The 23,474-nt window shown below is 43.9% G+C and overlaps 1 protein-coding gene across 4 annotated transcripts in view; it reads left to right on the top strand.

Moving 5' to 3' along the window:
• The first annotated feature begins 823 nt into the window (after nt 1-823).
• Nucleotides 824-23,474, top strand: part of znf335 (zinc finger protein 335) — a 41,219-nt gene continuing 18,568 nt past the window's right edge. For all 4 annotated transcript variants that reach the window (XM_045207299.1, XM_041845309.2, XM_045207300.1 and 1 more), the window contains exons 1-12: nt 824-1,361; nt 2,586-2,831; nt 3,877-4,017; nt 9,189-9,315; nt 9,550-9,633; nt 10,233-10,349; nt 10,472-10,617; nt 10,842-12,096; nt 12,656-12,805; nt 16,991-17,158; nt 17,365-17,629; nt 18,072-18,246. In XM_045207299.1, the coding sequence (XP_045063234.1) occupies nt 2,586-2,831; nt 3,877-4,017; nt 9,189-9,315; nt 9,550-9,633; nt 10,233-10,349; nt 10,472-10,617; nt 10,842-12,096; nt 12,656-12,805; nt 16,991-17,158; nt 17,365-17,629; nt 18,072-18,246 (2,874 nt within the window). In that variant the 5' untranslated portion in view covers nt 824-1,361. The remainder of the gene's footprint in view (nt 1,362-2,585; nt 2,832-3,876; nt 4,018-9,188; nt 9,316-9,549; nt 9,634-10,232; nt 10,350-10,471; nt 10,618-10,841; nt 12,097-12,655; nt 12,806-16,990; nt 17,159-17,364; nt 17,630-18,071; nt 18,247-23,474) is intronic.

The following is a 23,474-nucleotide window of genomic DNA, read 5'->3' as shown; positions in this document are numbered from 1 at the left end:
TGACAGGTGTGGCATATCAAGAAACTGATTAAACAGCATGATCATTACAGGGGTGCACCTTGTGCTGGAGACAAAATGTTAATTTAGAGATTTTGGCAGGAGGTCAAACCTGCCTCACAACCGCGGGACCACGTGTATGGCATTGTATGGGTGAGCGGTTTGCTTATGTCAACGTGTGAACAGAGTGCCCCGTGGTGGGGTTATGGTATGGGAAGGCATAAGCTACAGACAACGAACAAAATTGCATTTTATCGATGGCAATATGAATGCACAGAGATACCGTGGTAAGATCCTGAGGCCCATTGTCATGCCATTCATCCGACGCCATCACCTCATGTTTCAACATGATAATGCACGGCACCGTGTCGCAAGGATCTGTACACAATTCCTGGAAGCTGAAAATGTCCCAGTTCTTCCATGGCCTGAATACTCAAGACATGTCACACATTGAGGATGTTTGGGATACTCTGGATCGACGTGTACGACAGCGTGTTCCAGTTCCTGCCAATATCCAGTAACTTCGCACAGCCATTGAAGAGGAGTGGGACAACATTACACAGGCCACAATCAACAGCCTGATGAACTCTACGGAGATGTCGTGCTGCATGAGGCAAATGGTGGTCACACCAGATACTGACTGGTTTTCTAATCCACGCCCCTACCTTTTTTTTGGGGTTGGGGTGTATCTGTGACCAACTGATGCATATCTGTATTCCCAGTCATGTGAAATCCATAGATTTGGGCTAACGATTTTATTTCAGTTGACTGATTTCCTTATATGAACTGTAACTCAGTAAAAATCTTTTGAAATAGTTATGCCCGTTTTTTATTTGAACTTCCACACAGCACACAGAGCCAAACATCCAGCGTTATAAGCCGCTGCCATTAGTAAATAGATACATTGTAACATCTAACCATAGTTATACAAACATCAAGCTGCTATTTACAACTAGTACATTTGTAGCCATAACTACAGATTTTCCGCAACATTGTAACAAGCTCGCGCTACACTTGATCTTTTTACTGCGCCCAGTACGCTGCTCGTGGGCAAATTCTGTAATACGCCTTCTTCAGGAAACAATAGTCCTGTAATTTCCCATACGGTGCTCTATTGAATGTAATCGTTTAATAAGATTAGGAGAAAAAAAAGAGCTGCCCTTAATTTACTGAAAAAACAAGGAACACATTTTAACGCAGCTTCCACTTTTCAGCAAAACAGAGAAATAAGATCCGGTTGGTCAAACAGGAAGTGAGGAGATACTGATGGCGCCCGACTAGAATGGAGGAGCAATTATCGCGTACAACTTCTTATACAGTTTGGCGTGTCTACTAAGTCAAACAAATTCAACTCGCAATACACAGTAAGTAAAAATCCCAAGGAATCTCGTGTTATATAGATACATTTATAAAATTTTCTTCAGGGACGGACGTCGGGCGGTCTGTTTTTGCTGAGGCCCTCGAGGTCCCTCCGCCTTAGTAGGTTCTAGAATGCCTGAATGCAAAAAAAGAGGGCTCGCGGAGCAGGCAGGAGAGAGGGCAGCTAGGCCTGTTTAAATCATAAAGAAGGGTCGTTGCTGGCTACACGCTGAACTCCAGTTGTGTTTAGTTATAGCTGTCAACGTATGAAGGACAATAATAGCTGTTTGTTGTATTATTCCAACAGCTAACAACGAAGCATATAAATATGCCACTGACCTTGTTGCGTGTTGATGTGCAACCTCGTGTCAGCGGGTTTATTAGCAGGATCTGACCGGCTTGTCCAAGAGTTAGTTAGTTAGCTGGCTACCTAACCTTGTCTTCCTAGAAAAGCTACTATTACTAGCTTAGTTACTAGCTAGTATATTTGCATATCAAGGTCGCCAATGTGCTATCTAAGCGCGGAGAAAAAGAAACCACGTCCAGCGCAATTAGCAGTTAGTTAGCGATGAAGCTAGCAAGCGCTCCAATACAGTCTGTTCCATCTAGTGTCAGTGATATTATTTACCTCCACACTCAGACTTCTCTCATGAACCCTCACAAATGGTACTCTACAGAAACTCCTCTAAACTGATACGCAATAATCTGCTATTCTTTAAAATAAGTGGCATTTCCCACAATCAATATCCAATAAAAGGTACACACGTTTTGTGTAAAAGCACACTCCCTGTGAAAGAATAGGCTAATGCCAGAAGATTGATAATGAATAGATGTATGATCATCAATCATCACGTCTCAGTCTCTGTAGTGTGACCGTGACTGTCCTCAGGATGAAAATTAGTAAAATGGCTCAAGGGTTAGAGCCTGATGTTGACAATACCAAGGTTGTGGGTTTGATTCCCTCACACTGAACATGTACTACTCATAAGTCCTGTGTGGCTCAGTTGGTAGAGCATGGTGCTTGCAATGCCAGGGTTGTGGGTTCGATTCCCCACTGGGGACCAGTATGAAAATGTACATAGTCATATGTCGTTCTGGATAAGAGTATCTGCTAAATGACTAAAACAAAAATACGTATTTTTGGAAAATGACGTTCCCTCTGGAGAAAATACAGTTATTCTATTCTATTCTAAAAGCTCTGCTAATGACCATATTATTTTCTATCCTAGATGGAGGAGGAGATAGAGGTGGAGAGCAGCAGTGATGTGGGTCCGTCAGGGTCTGGGATGGAGGAGCCGTCAGAGAGCGGTATGGGGATGGAGTCGTCGGAGGCCATGTCTGCAGACAGCAGCGATGCAGCAGCCCCACATGCCTCCCACCGCCACCACCACAGCCAGCACCACCATGGGCACCGTCACCACAGCCAGGCCCCAGAGTCAGACTGCCATGTGGGACAAAGCTCAGAGGGTGTCCTGGTAAGAACAACAACACTATCTGAACTGTTCAGAATCCTCAAACTTTTTATTGCTATTCGACATCAAATCAAATTTTATTCGTCACATGCTTTGTAAACAACAGGTGTAGACTAACAGTGAAATGCTTACTTACGGGGCCCTTCCCAACGATGCAGAGAGAGAGAAAGAAAATAGAGAAATTATAGAAAAGTAAAACATGTAGTAATAGATACACAATGTGTAACGATAACTTGGCTATATACACGGGGTACAAGTACCGAGCCGATGTGCAGGGGTACGAGATAATTGAGGTAGATATGTACATATAACTAGGAATAAAGTGACGGATAGTAAACAGTAGCAGCAGCGTATGTGATGCGTCAAAAAAGTTAGTGCAAAAAGGGTCAATGCAGATAGTTAACCAAATAGCTACCCGGACTAACTATTTAGCAGTCTTATGGCTTGGGGGTAAAAGCTGTTCAGGGTCCTGTTGGTTCCAGACTTGGTGCATTGATATCGCTTGCTGTGCGGAGAAAAGTCTATGACTTGGCTGGAGTCTTCAACAATTTTTAGGGCCTTCCTCTGGCACTGCCAGGTATAGAGTTCCTGGATGGCAGGGAGCTCGGCCCCAGTGATGTACTGGGGCATACACACCACCGTCTGTAGCACCATGCGGTCGGATGCCAAACAGTTTCCATACCAAGCGGTGATGCAGCCAGTCAAGATGCTCTCAATGGTGCAGCTGTAGAACTTTTTGAGGATCTGAGGGCCCATCTCAAATCTTTTCAGCTTTTTGAGGGAGAAGAGGCGTTGTCGTGCTTTCTTCACAACTTTATAGTGTGTTTGGACCATGATATAACCTACAAGAGATAAAAACATTCAATCTGTAATGGTAATACAAGGGAAGCCTGTGTGTTTGCAATGATAATCATAATACATTTTATAAAGCGCTTTTCAAGGATTCAAAGACTCTTCTATGTTTGAATGCCTCGGTAGGGGCTCCGGTAATAATTTTTTTTGTTAGTGTCCATCTCCCTGCCTCTCACCCGTGTTTCTGTGTTTCCAGGTGTTCCTACCAGAGACTAGCTCCAGTACGGACGTCACCCACCATAGAGCCACCGTCCACCTCCCAGACTCCTCCTCTGTGGCCCAGTCCACCAGCGTCTCCACTGTTACCCAGTCCATCCTGGTGTCCGGGTCGGCCCAGGTAAGCATCTCTAATATTCAAGAGCACCCTGGTTGACCCCCATAGCCAGCCTAGTTACCGGCCTAGCTACCAGCCGTACTAGCTACCAGCCTAGCTATCAGTCGGCCTAGTTACCAGCCTTACTAGTTACCAGCCGTACTAGCTACCAGCCGTACTAGCTACCAGCTGTACTAGTTACCAGCTGTACTAGTTACCAGCCTAGCTACCAGCCGTACTAGCTACCAGCCTTACTAGTTACCAGCCGTACTAGTTACCAGCCTAGCTACCAGCCTAGTTACCAGCCTTACTAGTTACCAGCCTTACTAGTTACCAGCCGTACTAGTTACCAGCCGTACTAGTTACCAGCCGTACTAGTTACCAGCCGTACTAGTTACCAGCTGTACTAGCTACCAGCCGTACTAGCTACCAGCCAGCCTAGCTACCAACCAGCCTAGTTACCAGCCGTACTAGCTACCAGCCGTACTACTTACCAGCCTAGCTACCAGCTGTACTAGCTACCAGCTGTACTAGTTACCAGCCATACTAGTTACCAGCCATACTAGTTGCCAGCCTAGCTGCCAGCCATACTAGCTACCAGCTGTACTAGCTACCAGCCGTATTTGACAGGCAACGGGTGGCAGCCCAAGCTGGTTAACAGGCAGAGCTAACTGAGCTAGAGATTAAATTGAACACCGCTTACTGCATTGCCAAAGAGGAGATGGCTTTTACTTACCCATAAAAAGAATGGATTACAATTCAACCCGACATATGGAAACGAGTGGTCTTGCGCAAAAGTTATTGGCACCGTAGCGTACACTATCCGGGAAGCGTGTTGGTGCTATCCGGAATCCTTGGGACGTCCCTACTCTAACCATAAAGGCATGTCGTTTTTTTTAGCTACATTCTAGATCAAAGAAATTGATTAGTTATTGTGAGAGGAGACTAGACCTTTATTTCATTATCCAAGTAAATCAAACCAATTTTTATTCGTCACATACACATACAGTACCAGTCAAAAGTTTAGACACACCTACTCATTCATGGGTTTTTCTTTATTTTTTACAATTTTTTACATTGTAGAAAAATAGTGAAGACATTAAAACTATGAAATAACACATATGGAATCATGTAGTAACCAAAAAAGTCTTAAACTAATCTAAATATATTTTATATTTGAGATTCTTCAAAAAGCCACCCTTTGCCTTGATGACAGCTTTGCACACTCTTGGCATTCTCTCAACCAACTTCATGAGGAATGCTTTTCCAACAGTCTTGAAGGAGTTCCCACATATGCTGAGCACTTATTGGCTGCTTTTCCTTCACTCTGCCGTCATCCCAAACCATCTCAATTGGGTTGAGGTCGGGGGATTGTGGAGGCCAGGTCATCTGATGCAGCACTCCATCACTCTCCTTCTTGGTAAAATAGCCCTTACACAGCCTGGAGGTGTGTTGAGTCATTGTCTGTTGAAAAACAAATGATAGTCCCACTAAACCCAAACCAGATGGGATGGCGTATCGCTGCAGAATGCTGTGGTAGCCATGCTGGTTAAGTGTGCCTTGAATTCTAAATATATCACACAGTTTCACCAGCAAAGCACCACCACACCATAACACCTCCTCCTCCATGCTTTACGCTGGGAACTACACATGTGGAGATCATCCGTTCACCCACACCACGTCTCACAAAGACACGGCGGTTTTAACCAAAAATCTCACATTTGGACTCCAGACCAAAGGACAAATTTCCACCGGTCTAATGTCCATTGCTCGTGTTTCTTGGCCCAATTTTCCGTATTGACTGACCTTCATGTCTTAAAGTAATGATGGACTGTCGTTTCTCTTTGCTTATTTGAGCTGTTCTTGCCATGATATGGACTTGGTCTTTTACCAAATAGGGCTATCTTCTGTATAATGAAATACCCCCCTACCTTGTCACATTTTAAATTTAAATTTTCGCCATTTAGCAGACGCTCTTATCCAGAGCGACTTACAAATTGGTGCATTCACCTTATGATAGCCAGTGGGACAACCACTTTACAATATATATATATATATTACTTTTTTTGGGGGGTGGGGTAAGGGGGGGTAGAAGGATTACTTTATCCTATCCCAGGTAATCCTTAAAGAGGTGGGGTTTCAAGTGTCTCCGGAAGGTGGTGAGTGACTCCGCTGTCCTGGCGTCGTGAGGGAGCTTGTTCCACCATTGGGGTGCCAGAGCAGCGAACAGTTTTGACTGGGCTGAGTGGGAACTGTGCTTCCGCAGATGTAGGGGGGCCAGCAGGCCAGAGGTGGATGAACGCAATGCCCTCGTTTGGGAGTAGGGACTGATCAGAGCCTGAAGGTACGGAGGTGCCGTTCCCCTCACAGCTCCATAGGCAAGCACCATGGTCTTGTAGCAGATGCGAGCTTCAACTGGAAGCCAGTGGAGTGTGCGGAGGAGCGGGGTGATGTGAGAGAACTTGGGAAGGTTGAACACCAGACGGGCTGCGGCGTTCTGGATGAGTTGTAGGGGTTTAATGGCACAGGCAGGGAGCCCAGCCAACAGCGAGTTGCAGTAATCCAGACGGGAGATGACAAGTGCCTGGATTAGGACCTGTGCCGCTTCCTGTGTATGGCAGGGTCGTACTCTGCGAATGTTGTAGATCATGAACCTACAGGATCGGGTCACCGCATTGACGTTAGCGGAGAACGACAGGGTGTTGTCCAGGGTCACGCCAAAGCTCTTTGCACTCTGGGAGGAGGACACAACAGAGTTGTCAACCGTGATGGCGAGATCATGGAACGGGCAGTCCTTCCCCGGGAGGAAGAGCAGCTCCGTCTTGCCGAGGTTCAGCTTGAGGTGGTGATCCGTCATCCACACTGATATGTCTGCCAGACATGCAGAGATGCGATTCGCCACCTGGTTATCAAAAGGGGGAAGGGGGGGTGATTCAGCAGGGAGTTGAAGGTGGCAAAGAGCTTCCTAGGGTTAGAGGCAGATGCTTGGAATTTAGAGTGGACACAACACACCTGATTGGCTCAAATGCATTAAGAAGGAAATGCATTCCACAAATTAACTTTTAAGAAGGCACACCTGTTAATTGAAATGCATTCCAGGTGACTACCTCATGAAGATGGTTGAGAGAATGCCAAGAGTGTGCAAAGCTGTCATCAAGGCAAAGGGTGGCTATTTGAAGAATCTCAAATATACAAAATATTTGATTTGTTTAACACTTTTTTTGGTTACTACATGATTCCATATGTGTTATTTCATAGTTTTGATGTCTTCACTATTATTGTACAATGTAAAAATAAAGAAAAACCCATGAATGAGTAGGTGTGTCCAAACCTTTGACTGGTAGTGTATTTAGCAGATGTTATTGCGGGTGTAGTGAAATGCTTGTGTTCCTAGCTCCAACAGTGCAGTATTATTTAACAATTCACAACAATACGCACATATCTAAAGTAAAATAATGGAATTAAGAAATATATAAATATTAAGTATCAGTTCATAGTCATCACGTTGCCTTATTACAACATTAATATTATTAGCTACATAGTTTTGTATTATTAGCTGAATGCCGTAATGGATAACAGTTTAGAGTTGCATTTGCACTGTTAAATACAATAAAAGTTATGTTTTAATCACCTATGTAAATACATTTGCTGTTGCGTTTTTTTAATACAATCCAATGTTCTGTTTTGTATGTTACATTTGTTTGTCCAAAACAAATTATCTATGTACAGTAAATACAGTGGGGGAAAAAAGTATTTAGTCAGCCACCAATTGTGCAAGTTCTCCCACTTAAAAAGATGAGAGAGGCCTGTAATTTTCATCATAGGTACACGTCAACTATGACAGAGAAATGGAGGGGAAAAAAATCCAGAAAATCACATTGTAGGATTTTTTTATGAATTTATTTGCAAATTAACAAATAACAATGCCTACCATCAGTAACACACTACGCCGCCAGGGACTCAAATACTGCAGTGCGAGACGTGTCCCCCTGCTTAAGCCAGTACATGTCCAGGCCCGTCTGAAGTTTGCTAGAGTGCATTTGGATGATCCAGAAGAGGATTGGGAGAATGTCATATGGTCAGATGAAACCAAAATATAACTTTTTGGTAAAAACTCAACTCGTCGTGTTTGGAGGACAAAGAATGCTGAGTTGCATCCAAAGAACACCATACCAACTGTGAAGCATGGGGGTGGAAACATCATGCTTTGGGGCTGTTTTTCTGCAAAGGGACCAGGACGACTGATCCGTGTAAAGGAAAGAATGAATGGGGCCATGTATCGTGAGATTTTGAGTGAAAACCTCCTTCCATCAGCAAGGGCATTGAAGATGAAACGTGGCTGGGTCTTTCAGCATGACAATGATCCCAAACACACCGCCCGGACAACGAAGGAGTGGCTTCGTAAGAAGCATTTCAAGGTCCAGGAGTGGCCTAGCCAGTCTCCAGATCTCAACCCCATAGAAAATCTGAAAGTCTGTGTTGCCCAGCGACAGCCCCAAAACATCACTGCTCTAGAGGAGATCTGCATGGAGGAATGGGCCAAAATACCAGCAACAGTGTGTGAAAACCTTGTGAAGACTTACAGAAAACGTTTGACCTGTGTCATTGCCAACAAAGGGTATATAACAAAGTATTGAGAAACTTTTGTTATTGACCAAATACTTATTTTCCACCATAATTTGCAAATAAATTCATTAAAAATCCTACAATGTGATTTTCTGGAGAGAAAAAAATCTCATTTTGTCTGTCATAGTTGACGTGTACCTATGATTAAAATTACAGGCCTCTCTCATCATTTTAAGTGGGAGAACTTGCACAATTGGTGGCTGACTAAATACTTTTTTCCCCCACTGTAGGTTTGCAGTTGCACTTTTGAGTACAATTACTAAAATATATTTTAATTCTAATGTTTTGCCCACTGCCTAGTGACGCGTTCTACATCAAGCCAACAACTGATGACAATTTAAGAATGATGGGACAGTCGTTTGCAGTAAAAAAAATAAAATGGAATGGGGCTTCTTACTTTTTGAAGTTAGGAGCACCGGTGCTAAAAATGACAAAAGTTAATAACTGTTGTATTACACTTGCACTTGTCTTTTTCTTCCTAGCGTTGATTTGGCTAATAGTCAGTGACATTCAACACAGCTAAGTCGCTTTTGATAAAAGCGTCTGCTAAACGGCAAATGGTATTACAGGTGACGGTCCACTCCAGTGCGGCGGGGTCAGACTGCGGGGGCATGATGGTGTCCGACTCCACCGCCTCCACCTCCACAGACCTGGGATCAGCCATAGACAAGATCATAGAGTCCACCATCGGACCTGGTGAGGGAATGAAAACCTTTTTTCCCCCAGCAAGGGAATTTAATTCCTAGCGTCATGAAAATATATAGAACAATGAACACAAACGTAACAAACAATGTCAGTACAAATACACACCGTTCAGGTAACAAAAAGGAGAAGGAAGTCTTGGGTGGGTGTGATTTCCTTTGTGGAGAACTTGACCACACACTGTAACCTGTCCATCACAGCCAATATCTATGTATCACTCTTCTCCAGGTTTTAGAGCAGTGACCAGTGCAGAGGATGGAACTGCAGAGACCAGTGAGGGGCAGTATTTGATACTACAAGGACCAGATGATGGTGAGCTTTTCTCTGAGGCCTCTTTGGTACCGACTGTATCTGTTAGTTCATCCAAGTAGCACACTATATATTACTTTCAGTGATTTAGAGCAGTGGTTCCCAAACTGTGGCAAAGGGTCGGCAGGGGGGGGGGGAGCGGGAAAAATTGGGCAGTGCATTATCAGTTTTCCTCTTGTCATTTCAGACCTTAGAGAGATATTTTTAACTTGTCAGAAATGTCCAGATCAACGTTTGAGCTAGGTTTTTTAGCCCATTGATTTTGTTGTAATGTTTGAGTCACTCCGATTTCACATGAACACATAAGAAATGACAAAATGTGTATATTTTACAAAATGAGCTTTAAATCTGATACATTTCTCTCTGCCAACAAGAGGGGTGTGAACAGTTTGTGTCATGAACAGTGCTTGTGCCCATAGAAATAGACGTGGCACGCACACAGGGGTGGCGCAGGATGTTCCCCAATGCTGGAAGGGGGGGTCTGAGTGCAAAAAGTTTGGGAAACTCCGATTTTAGAGAACCAACGTTTCAGCACCCAGTACATTGTACATAGGAAAGTACATTTATTTTTTGTGGGACCACATCTCCCTCTCTCTTTCCAGGGGCCCCAATGGTAGCCCACATGTCGTCATCGGCCCTGTCCAGCCATCACCGCATCGCCATCGAGGCTCTGGGAGAGGGTCCTACCTCCACTTGCCACGACCAGGGAGACATGCAGGGTATGAAATATGCAACATATGCCAGTGTGGGGTCTTTCATGTTTTTATGAAAGAAAATCTTCGTAAAGATTTCAAGTGAGTGCTGTCCCTTTTTTTAAATTTAAATGTTTATGACATGCAAGGTAACCTGGACCCAGACCAGCCCTCTGGGAGTCACTCTCACTCCGGTCACTACCCAGACCATGAGGACCAGGACAACCAGCCCCAGCACTCCCACGCATCCCAGTACATGGAGTGTAGCGGTGGAGACGCGGACGGACCCGATCAGGTAAGAGGGGCAGGCACAATTGAGGTTTGAAAGCTTGTGTTTTTAGCTTGGCCTTTAAATAAAATATTTTTTTGTTATTTTAGTCATCCTTTTTATGTTCTGTTCTTTATGCTCCTTTATCTCCTTTCATGACTTTTCTGTATTTTTTTGGTTTATCTTTCATTCCATTGTTTTATGGTGAAGTGTGTTGCGATTTTAAATCAAGTTTGATTTGATTTAACCAGACTGGAGAGTCCTCCTCCTCGTATGTAGACGATGAGGAACCCGACCAGACACGCACCTCCCGCTCCCTCGTCCGGTCCCGCTTCCCGGAGTACGGTGTAGTCGACAACTCTGACCAGGACCTGAGGGGGTATGTGGAGTGTAGCGGTAGTGGAGCTGCCGACTCCAACCCCTCCCCCTCGTCCCCTGCCCGCCTACGCCACACCCACTATATGGTGGACTGCAGCGCGGGGACTGGGGCGTACCTGGAGTGTGCAGGGGACGAGGAAGAGGATTCGAGTCAGCACCACTCTCGGAGCTACATCGACAGCAGCAGCAGTGCTAACCACTCCCAGAGTCACCAAACCCTCCCTAACCACTCCCAGAGTCACCAAACCCTCCCTAACCACTCCCAGAGTCACCAAACCCTCCCTAACCACTCCCAGAGTCACCAAACCCTCCCTAACCACTCCCAGAGTCACCACACACTGCCTAACCACTCCCAGAGTCACCAAACCCTGCGGCAGTATGTGGAATCCGGGGCTGCGATTGCAGATTCGGAGCAGCCCGGTTGTTCCAACTCCCACTCTCAGAGTCACCAAACCCTGCGGCAGTATATGGAGTCTGGGGCTGCAGATTCGGAACAGCCAGGATGTTACCAATACCAGGCTGAGGAAGGGCAAGGAGAAGACCCAGACCAGAACCAGGAACCAGACCAGAACCAGGACCCAGACCAGCCACAGCACTCTGACCAGCAGCAGCCTCAGCACTCCCACTACATGGAGACTACCAGCAGCAGCACTGGCCCAGAGTCCTCCCTGGGGAGGTACGCTGGGGCTGGGGAGGGAGGCGAGGGTTCCTCCACAGACCACCACCACCCCCAGGCAGACACCGCAGACTCAGGCACAGCAGATCATCCAGAGGCTATGGAGTGTTCTGAGAGCCAGCCTGGCCCTTACATCAGCAGCAGTGGGACCTACTCCTACCACCCGGAGCCTGAGGTGGAAGAGGCCCCTGAACCTCCATGGTCCCCCAGTTTGGGGAGGCCTTCCAGGGGAGAGGAGGGCGGTGTGGTGGGGGGGTCTGGAGCTCCAGTCGTGGAGGGGACTGGGGCTGGGAGCGGACCAGGGGTCCCCGTCCCACACACCATGGCTGAACTGGAGGAGATGATGGAGGTGGTGATCGTTCAGCAGTTCAAGTGCAAGATGTGCCCCTACAAGAGTGTCTCCAAAAACACCCTCATCAACCACATGAGAGACAGGCACTTCAAACCCACAGGTACAGTAGCCCCATCCCACCTAGAGAGCTGAGGGACAGGCACTTCAAACCAACAGGTACGGTAGCCCCATCCCACCTAGAGAGAGCTGAGAGACAGGCACTTCAAACCCACAGGTACAGTAGCCCCATCCCACCTAGAGAGAGCTGAGAGAAGAAAGACACATGAACATATTAATGAACAAATTGTATTGATCATCAGAAGGGGAAATTAGATTTGTATATAGTCTAGAGGCACAGGTGAGGACAGAAACGGAATTAATTTGAATCAAACTTTATTTATCCCCAGCTAAATTAATTGGAATTAAACTTTATTGATCCCCAGGGAGAAATTAGACTAATACAACCCTTTATAATTTATCGAACAAGCGCTCTGCCAAAGAGGCCTGTATGGAATATGATCAAATAAAACAAGATTATACTTTATTAACCCCCAAATTGAGGTAAAAAAAAAAAAAAGGAATATGCCTAAATCAACCCCCAAAGGGAAAGTTGAATTAGCTGATTGGTGGTCCTGTTTGGAATACGATGATCTGATTGGTTGTGTTTGTGTTACTTCCAGGTGGCCCCCCTCCTAAGAAGCGTGGTCGTGGTCGGCCCAGGCGTAGTGATACGTTGGCCCGTCAGAAGGCTGAGGTGAAACCAGAGCCCCAGCCTGAGGAGCCAGAGGACGATGACATCGTAGACGCTGGGGCCATCGATGACCCTGAAGGTACAGTACGTGGAGATCCCTGTCATTTTAGTTCCATTTTAGCACTTTTCAGAAATGCATTGTCACAAGGCTAAAGCAGATAGTTTGTCATTCACTCATCCACTCTCATCACCGGCAGTCATGAGTCATGACCACAGTAAAATACCATGTGACTGTTGAGTCACGGTAAACTCCTCTTATGCACTCTGGACGTGTGTTGGTAGTAGCCAACTGATAATGATCATATATTTATATATTTATATTTTAGTCATTTAGCAGACGCTCTTCAGGTCGCTAATGGCCTGGTACTTGCTACAAGACCATGGTGCTTGCCTACGGAGCTGTGAGGGGAACGGCACCTCCTTACTTTCAGGCTCTGATCAGTCCCTACACCCAAACGAGGGCATTGCGTTCATCCACCTCTGGCCTGCTGGCCCCCCTACCTCTACGGAAGCACAGTTCCCGCTCAGCCCAGTCAAAACTGTTCGCTGCTCTGGCACCCCAATGGTGGAACAAGCTCCTTCACGACGCCAGGACAGCGGAGTCACTCACCACCTTCCGGAGACACTTGAAACCCCACCTCTTTAAAGAATACCTGGGATTACCCCACCCCAAAACATTAAAAAGAATAATAATAATTGTAAAGTGGTTGTCCCACTGGCTATCATAAGGTGAATGCACCAATTTGTAAGTCACTCTGGATAAGAGCGTCTGCTAAATGACGAAAATGTACTCAGGGCTCTATTGTCCCTCTAACCATCAGGTCCTAATGGCCTGGTACTCAGGGCTCTATTGTCCCTCTAACCATCAGGTCACTAACGGCCTGGTACTCAGGGCTCTATTGTCCCTATAACCACTCTGACATCAATGCAAATGCAATCGAAAATCACATCAAACACTTATCATCAAAACAGTATTTTTAAAACTCACCTCACTGTGATGATCAATTTGAAGAAAGAAGTTCAACAGCAGGTTGAAACTGAGTGGAACACATGGTCATTGTGGATGTTATTTCAAAGTCTAACACAACGAAATGGACAGCGCTTTCTAAGGTGATGATTAATTCAAAACACCCTTATGCATATTAGAGCATATGCATAGGCCTATATATGAGCGTAAGCCTGAATTTAATAAAATAATAATAACATTTTGAAAAAAGAAACTGATTTTAAAATAATGATTGTGTCGTTATACAATACTTAGTCTACCAGTTACATACATTTACATTTTAGTCATTTAGCAGACGCTCTTATCCAGAGCGACTTACAGACTTTACTTGTTACATACTCGGTCACCAACCACTACCCTATTACCATGGCAGAAAAACATTACAAAAATACTGATTTAAGATATCTTTGGTACATTGGTCTAGCCTAAATGAAACAAGTTAATTAGGCTACAAATTCATTATAATTATAGGCTTTTTGATTTTGAATAGCCTAGTAATAGGGCATTTTAAAAAAAAATAGTTTTATAATAAATAGACACATTACCTTTTTAGCTACAGAATACAGTATCTCACTACCGTGAGAGTTCCTTTCTCCATCGCGCAGAGAGAGGGGCTGTCAACAGTTAATGAAATATGTTGCGTTGTGAAAACATGTTACTATCGATGTTCCTGAACAGAGGATTTCACTTGGTTTCCCAAATTAAGCACTGGGTAGCTGCAGGAACAGGGTTGGCGAGCCCCATGGCATACAGAGTATCACCTGTCCTACAGCAAAAATACCGGAGTAGCCTACCCGACATGAGTGGAAAACGCACCGGCGGGGAAGTGGCCTCCATTCGCTATTCCAGTGCATACGGATGACGTCTTTTTTTGTCTTGACCCTGTTCCTGCCCATTTTGATAATGGGCCATTCTAAATCGAAACAAATTTGACATATTAGTAAAGAAAATATTACATTGAGAATAGTCTGATAGGTGAAAATATATGATCACTTGATGAGAGAACAGCGTGTGCAGCCTCAGGCAAGGAACAGAGCGCAAGCTTTTTCAAATCATCAGTATCCTGTAGTCGCATCATGCAGCCCATATATGTTTTGATTTCTAACACATTCTAAGGTTTGTATCATTCACAACTAAAGTTGCCAAATAACTCTAAATCTAGCTGCTAGGACCTGTTTCAAATGATCACTTTTACGCTCAACATAGCCACTTCATATGTGCACTCGCTCCTGAATGGGAAAAATATCCTTTCTATTTTATTCAGCTAAGTTAAATGTATATTCTTCTTACTATAAAATCATATTACGGTATATAAAATAATGGCACTTATAAGCATATCTTGTCAGCTAAATGAACTAGCCTACAGCCTATAGCCTGGAGCATAGCCAGATAACATAGGCATGGCCAAGTCATATTCTGTTCTCCTGAAATGCATTTTCTTCATATCATGTTTCTTTAGACCTGCCTAAAATAAATAATGGATTAATGTGATTGTGTATTTTGATTTATTAGACTTTTCTAAATGTAGATGTTCCAAAGGCGAAGCATCAGAGGCTTGTATGTGTGGAGGCCTGGAGATGCTAAACGTGTTTATGTTAATTAATGGTAATTACCGTGAGACCGGCAGTATTTTGCATGACAATAACCGGCTGACAAATGTTCATGACCGCCACAGCCCTAACTACAGTACTGTGTAGTATAACAGACTGCAGTACTCTGTAGTATAACCGACTGCAGTACTCTGTAGTATAACAGACTGCAGTACTCTGTAGTATAACAGACTGCAGTACTCTGTAGTATAACAGACTGCAGTACTCTGTAGTATAACAGACTGCAGTACTCTGTAGTATAACAGACTGCAGTACTCTGTAGTATAACAGACTGCAGTACTCTGTAGTATAACAGACTGCAGTACTCTGTAGTATAACAGACTGCAGTACTCTGTAGTATAACAGACTGCAGTACTCTGTAGTATAACAGGCTGCAGTACTCTGTAGTATAACAGACTGCAGTACAGTATAGTATAACAGACTGCAGTACTCTGTAGTATAACAGGCTGCAGTACTCTGTAGTATAACAGACTGCAGTACTCTGTAGTATAACAGACTGCAGTACTCTGTAGTATAACAGACTGCAGTACTCTGTAGTATAACAGACTGCAGTACTCTGTAGTATAACCGACTGCAGTACTCTGTAGTATAACCGACTGCAGTACTCTGTAGTATAACAGACTGCAGTACTCTGTAGTATAACAGACTGCAGTACTCTGTAGTATAACAGACTGCAGTACTCTGTAGTATAACAGACTGCAGTACTCTGTAGTATAACCGACTGCAGTACTCTGTAGTATAACCGACTGCAGTACTCTGTAGTATAACCGACTGCAGTACTCTGTAGTATAACCGACTGCAGTACTCTGTAGTATAACAGACTGCAGTACTCTGTAGTATAACAGACTGCAGTACTCTGTAGTATAACAGACTGCAGTACTCTGTAGTATAACAGACTGCAGTACTCTGTAGTATAACAGACTGCAGTACTCTGTAGTATAACAGACTGCAGTACTCTGTAGTATAACAGACTGCAGTACTCTGTAGTATAACAGACTGCAGTACTCTGTAGTATAACAGACTGCAGTACTCTGTAGTATAACAGACTGCAGTACTCTGTAGTATAACCGACTGCAGTACTCTGTAGTATAACCGACTGCAGTACTCTGTAGTATAACAGACTGCAGTACTCTGTAGTATAACAGACTGCAGTACTCTGTAGTATAACAGACTGCAGTACTCTGTAGTATAACAGACTGCAGTACTCTGTAGTATAACAGACTGCAGTACTCTGTAGTATAACCGACTGCAGTACTCTGTAGTATAACCGACTGCAGTACTCTGTAGTATAACAGACTGCAGTACTCTGTAGTATAACAGACTGCAGTACTCTGTAGTATAACAGACTGCAGTACTCTGTAGTACAACAGACTGCAGTACAGCCCTATATCGTGGTCCTCTGTAGCTCAGCTGGTAGAGCACGGCGCTTGTAACGCCAAGGTAGTGGGTTCGATCCCCGGGACCACCCATACACAAAAAAAAAATGTATGCACGCATGACTGTAAGTCGCTTTGGATAAAAGCGTCTGCTAAATGGCATATTATATTATTAAAAATATCCAACCCTCTCAGATCTGCCACCTGGGTGTAGGGATTAGCAGTCGATTTGGGATTCACACACTCACTCTCTCCCCCTTTTCTCTCTCCAGAGGACAGTGACTATAACCCAGCAGATGAGGACTGTAGGGGCAGACAGCCCGCCTTGCTGAAACAGCCTGTCCCACCTCCCTGCTCTTCCTCCTCCACAGACCGCCCCAGACGCAGGGTGGGACGACCCAGGAAGTTCACCTATACAGAGGGCAGCTACAACGGCAAGGGTGGGTATCATATACTGCACAATACTCGCCACCTCTGTTTTTCCTGAATAATCTGTCCATTGTAAAGTGAACGCTTTCTAGCTGAAAAGCTGGTGGGAATCCAACTGCATGAAGAGAATGCTGTGTGTCTTTCATTTGAATTATCTTAGCTGTTATTCAATAGGTTTGTTATCAGGGCATGAACTTCTTGTTTTGGATGTATACAGAAGCAGCAGCAGATGGGATGTCAAAGCCTAAGGGCAGTGTGGACCCTCAAGGCTCGGAGGAGGCCAGTTCCTCAGGCCTGGGAAACGGACCAGGTCCCTTGGCTAATGGAAACGCAGCAGAAGCCGGCATCAGCCAATCGGACTCTGAGAACAAAGACCCGTCGTCCAATGGGAGGCCGGAAGAGGCTGAGCTTTTCCCCAGGAAACGGGGTCGACCCTCCAAGCGGTTCATCAGAAAGAAATACAAGAAGTACATGAACCGCAAGTACGACCCGGTTTCATATTATTACTGACACCTGGAGCAGACTACCGTTTCTCACTGAATACTTTCAACAGCTATATACCCTTTTTTTGAAGTATTGGGAGGGCTCCAACTGTACTGGAAGTGTGCTGGCAAGGATATTTTCTTTTCAAATTGTCCTTTCCAGCATTGTTCCAGCAGATGTGATGGAATGCGTAACCAGGCCACGCAGTACAGGTAGCACAGCATTGCTCTGTAGTGTGAAAAAGGTATATCATTCTGTAAATGATTTATCTGCAGAAAAAACTCTCGCAACCATACCATGACTACCTCCTCCCCTGCATTCTCTAGATGGTATTATAAGGCTGTCAGTCTTCTGTGGGTCGTCCAGAGAAATAAAGTACTGTATGAGCTATGAAGCTTTCAGCAAACTTCTCCCTAACCTCCTCCCTGTCTGTTCTGTTAGGTACTGTAAGTCTCTGAAGCCGCTCCTGAGGCCTCACAACTGTTGGATCTGCGGCTCTCGCTTCCTGTCCCAGGAGGACCTGAGGTTCCACGTAGACTCTCACCAAGGAAACGACCCAGAGTGCTTCAAATGCCTGCAGTGTAACTACCGCTGCAAACGATGGTCCTCGCTCAAGGTGAGTGGGCCGGGGCATACAGGCCGGTCAGCCGGTCGGTCAGCCGGTCGGTCAGCCAGACGGTCGGTCAGCCGGTCGGTCAGACGGTCAGCCAGTCAGTCGGTCAGTCGTACAGTGCCTATTGAAAGTCTACACACCCCTTGCACAGTTGTCATATTTTGCTGCCATAAAATTAAGTCTAAAGGGATTCAATTGGATTGTTTTACCCTACAGATCTACACAACCTGGTCCACATTTTCAAAGTGAAAGAAAAAGTTTATTTTATTTTATTTTTTAAAGTATTTTTTGTATTAAGTTAGAAGCACCTTTGGCAGCGATTGCAGCTGTAAGTCATTTTGAATAAGACTCTACCAAGTCTTAGGGCTACATATTATCCATTGTTTTTGTCTAAATCGCTCAAGCTCAGTACATTTGGTTGGGAATCATTGATGGACAGCAATATTCAAACCTTGTCTCTGATTCTCAAGCAGATTTAAGTCAGTACTAAGACTGGGCCATTCAGGAACACTCAACACCTCTTGGAAAGCCATTCTGGTGTGTCTTTGGCATTAAAATGTGTATAATTGTCCCACTGAGAAATAAAACTCTATCCCAGGGTTAGGTTTTCAAAAGACTGAGGCAGGTTTTCCTCTAACTTTTTACACGGGCTTTGCTCCTTTCATATTTATTTTAATCCTGATAAACTCCCCAGTCCCTGCCGAAAACAAACATACCCATAACATGATGCTGCCACCACATTTCATGGAAATACAGAGGGTTTCACTCTGTGATGTGTTGGATTGGATTTATTTTAAGCCAAAATGTGAATTTATTTGCCATGTTGTCTTGCAGTATTACATAAGGGCCTTGTTGCAAACATAATGGATGATTTGATTGTTTTTTGTTTTAATGCAGGCTTCCTTCTTTTCACATCAGCTTGGTACTGGTACTCCCTGTATATAGCCATGTTAATTTTACTCCTTATTGGTATTCGTTATTTCTCGTATAACTATTTCAATTTTTTAAATAAGATGTTTGTATCTTTGATCTTAATTCTGCATTGTTGGAAAAGGACCCGTAAGTAAGCATTTCACTGTTAGTCTACACCTGTTGTTTACGAAGTATGTGAAAAATAATATTTTATTAGATTTTATGTGGAGTGAATGCAATGTTGTTGATCCCTTTTTGTATTTTCAATTATTGTCCAAAGCGTTTGACATGGTTGATCATGAAATATTATTATTATTAAATATCTAAATTGCATTATTACGGTTATACATGTAATTGGCTATGTAGTTACAGTGTCTTGCAAAAGTATTCATCCCCTTGGCATTTTGCCTATTTTGTTGCATTACAACCTGTAATTTAAATTGATTTTTATTTGGATTTCATGTAATGGACATACACAAAATAGTCCAAATTGGTGAAGTGAAATTAAAAAAATAACTGAATTTTTTTAAACAAAAAAAATAAATAACGAAAAAGTGGTGCGTGCATATGTATTCACCCCCTTTGCTATGAAGCCCCTAAATAAGATCTGGTGCAACCAATTACCTTCAGAAGTCACATAATTAGTTAGATTGCACACAGGTGGACTTTATTTAAGTGTCACATGATCTGTCACATGCTCTCGGTATATATACACCTGTTCTGAAAGGCCCCAGAGTCTGCAACACCACTAAGCAAGGGGCACCACCAAGCAAGCGGCACCATGAAGACCAAGGAGCTCTCCAAACAGGTCAGGGACAAAGTTGTGGAGAAGTACAGATCAGGGTTGGATTATAAAAAAATATCAGAAACTTTGAACATCCCACAGAGCACCATTTAAATCCATTATTTAAAAAATGGAAAGAATATGGCACCACAACAAACCTGCCAAGAGAGGGCCGCCCACCAAAACTCACGGACCAGGCAAGGAGGGCATTAATCAGAGGCAACAAAGAGACCAAAGATAACCCTGAAGGAGCTGCAAAGCTCCACAGCGGAGATTGGAGGATCTGTCCATAGGACCACTTTAAGCCGTACACTCCACAGAGCTGGGCTTTACGGAAGAGTGGCCAGAAAAAAGTGTTCGCCAAAAGGCATGTGGGAGACTCCCCAAACATATGGAAGAAGGTACTCTGGTCAGATGAGACAAAAATTTAGCTTTTTGGTCATCAAGGAAAATGCATAGTTATGCACACTCAAGTTTTCTGTTTTTTTTGTCTTATTTCTTGTTTGTTTCATAAGAAAAAGTGGTAGGCATGTTGTGTAAATCAAATGATACAAACCCCCCAAAAATCCATTTTAATTCGAGGTTGTAAGGCAACAAAATAGGAAACATTTCAAGGGGGGTGAATACTTTCGCAAGCCACTGTATGTTTATGATAAACATACCTCCCAGACAGTTTACCTATACCCTTCAATGGATTCTTCCAGGTTATTTCTGAAATCCATCTATATAACACAACGATAACCTTCACCCTCCCCACCTCCGCACCTCACATAGTCGCATTGGCTTGCGAAAGTATTCACCCCCCTTGACATTTTTCTTATTTTGTTGCCTTACAACCTCAAATTAAAATGGATTTTTGGGGGGTTTGTGGTCCTCTGTAGCTCAATTGGTAGAGCATGGCGCTTGTAACGCCAGGGTAGTGGGTTCGATCCCCGGGACCTGCATGTGAGTTGTGCACTGTAGGTCTGGTACTGTGAGTTGTGTGGAGCTCACAGGGGAATGTCACACATGGTGGCAGGAAATAACATACTGCTCCTTGTTGTGCATTGCAGAGTGTCTGATGACATGACTGTAAGTCGCTTTGGATAAAAGCGTCTGCTAAATGGCTTATTATTATTATTATTATTATTATTATATTATTCACTATCAGATACAGACATACCATCCTCTGGCATTCTAATCTTCACATTGCCAAAACATCATCATCCCTCAATAACTTCAAGTGAAGACTGGGGGTCAGCCTGATTAACCAAACTACTCAGTAATCTCCTCCATATAGCCTAACTCTCACACACCCACATGCACACCCACATTTAAACAAAACAGTAATTACTGATCAATTCATTTATTCATTTATAATTAGTAGCTTTTGTCTGTTTTAACAAACCTTTTTTAGTTTTGTACTTATGTATTGTATATTGTTTTTCTTTGTAGTGTGGTTTTCATATAAGCCCTTGGGCTTCCAACCTGCACACCGTTTTTTGTTTGTTTGTTTTAATTCATTTTTTATCTGTATTGTTGTCTATCACTTGTTTTCTTTGGTTAAATACATGTTATGGGTATGCTTGTCACCGGCATGAACTGGGGAGTTTGTCAGGATCAAAATAAATATGAAAGGAGCAAAGTCCATGGAAAGCGTTAGCGCAAAACCGAACTTTTTTTTTTGTGGGACAATTACACAAATGTTAATGCCAAAGACACAGCAGAATGGCTTTCGGGGAGGTGTTGAGTGTACCAGAGTGGTCCTTACTTTAAATCAGTTTGAAAATCAGACACAGTTTGAATATTGCTGTCCATGAATGATTAAAAAAAATAATTCCTATTCAAAATGATTTACAGCTGTAATGGCTGCCAAACGTGCTTCCACCGAGTATTAACTCTGGGGTGTGAAGACATACACTAGGTATCATCAGCTAGATTCCACCACAGGTCAATTTTATTTTATTGTATTTTTTTTGTTGTCGGGGGGCCGGAACATAATTACAAATAATTTGTTGGCTGCAAATTGACCATAAGAAGCCCAAACAGATCATATTTGACTAAAACATAATCATTTCAAACCTTTCTTACATTTGTATATACAGTGAGGGAAAAAAGTATTTGATCCCCTGCTGATTTTTGTACGTTTGCCCACCGACAAAGACATGTTTTACATGTCATTTTAATGGCAGGTTTATTTGAACAGTGAGAGACAGAATAACAACAAAAAAATCCAGAAAAACGCATGTAAAAAATGTTATACATTGATTTGCATTTTAATGAGGGAAATAAGTATTTGACCCCTCTGCAAAACATGACTTAGTACTTGGTGGCAAAACCCTTGTTGGCAATCAGAGGTCAGACGTTTCTTGTAGTTGGCCACCAGGTTTTGCACACATCTCAGGAGGGATTTTGTCCCACTCCTCTTTGCAGATCTTCTCCAAGTCATTAAGGTTTCGAGGCTGACGTTTGGCAACTCGAACCTTCAGCTCCCCTCCACAGATTTTCTATGGGATTAAGGTCTGGAGACTGGCTAGGCCACTCCAGGACCTTAATGTGCTTCTTCTTGAGCCACTCCTTTGTTGCCTTGGCCGTATGTTTTGGATCATTGTCATGCTGGAATACCCATCCACGACCCATTCTCAATGCCCTGGCTGAAGGGAAGGAGGTTCTCACCCAAGATTGACGGTACATGGGCCTCGTCCATCATCCCTTTGATGCGGTGAAGTTGTCCTGTCCCTTAGCAGAAAAACACCCCCAAAGCATAATGTTTCCACCTCCATGTTTGACGGTGGGATGGTGTTCTTGGGGTCATAGGCAGCATTCCACCTCCTCCAAACATGGCGAGTTGAGTTGATGCCAAAGAGCTCGATTTTGGTCTCATCTGACCACAACACTTTCACCCAGTTCTCCTCTGAATCATTCAGATGTTCATTGGCAAACTTCAGACGGGCCTGTATATGTGCTTTCTTGAGCAGGGGGAGCTTGCGGGCGCTGCAGGATTTCAGTCCTTCACGGCGTAGTGTGTTACCAATTGTTTTCTTGGTGACTATGGTCCTAGCTGCCTTGAGATCATTGACAAGATCCTCCCGTGTAGCTCTGGGCTGATTCCTCACCGTTCTCATGATCATTGCAACTCCACGAGGTGAGATCTTGCATGGAGCCCCAGGCCGTGGGAGATGGACAGTTATTTTGTGTTTCTTGCATTTGCGAATAATCGCACCAACTGTTGTCACCTTCTGACCAAGCTGCTTGGCGATGGTCTTGTAGCCCATTCCAGCCTTGTGTAGGTCTACAATCTTGGCCCTGACATCCTTGGAGAGCTCTTTGGTCTTGGCCATGGTGGAGAGTTTGGAATCTGATTGATTGATTGCTTCTGTGGACAGGTGTCTTTTATACAGGTAACAAACTGCGATTAGGAGCACTCCCTTTAAGAGTGTGCTCCTAATCTCAGCTCGTTACCTGTATAAAAGACCCTGGGAGCCAGAAATCTTTCTGATTGAGAGGGGGTCAAATACTTATTTCCCTCAATACAATGCAAATCAATTTATAACAT

This window comes from Coregonus clupeaformis, chromosome 24 (assembly GCF_020615455.1).
Source record: "Coregonus clupeaformis isolate EN_2021a chromosome 24, ASM2061545v1, whole genome shotgun sequence".
NCBI classification, from domain to species: domain Eukaryota; kingdom Metazoa; phylum Chordata; class Actinopteri; order Salmoniformes; family Salmonidae; genus Coregonus; species Coregonus clupeaformis.
The sequence above is the reverse complement of the archived record's forward strand: the minus strand, read 5'-3'. Positions and strand labels throughout refer to the sequence as shown.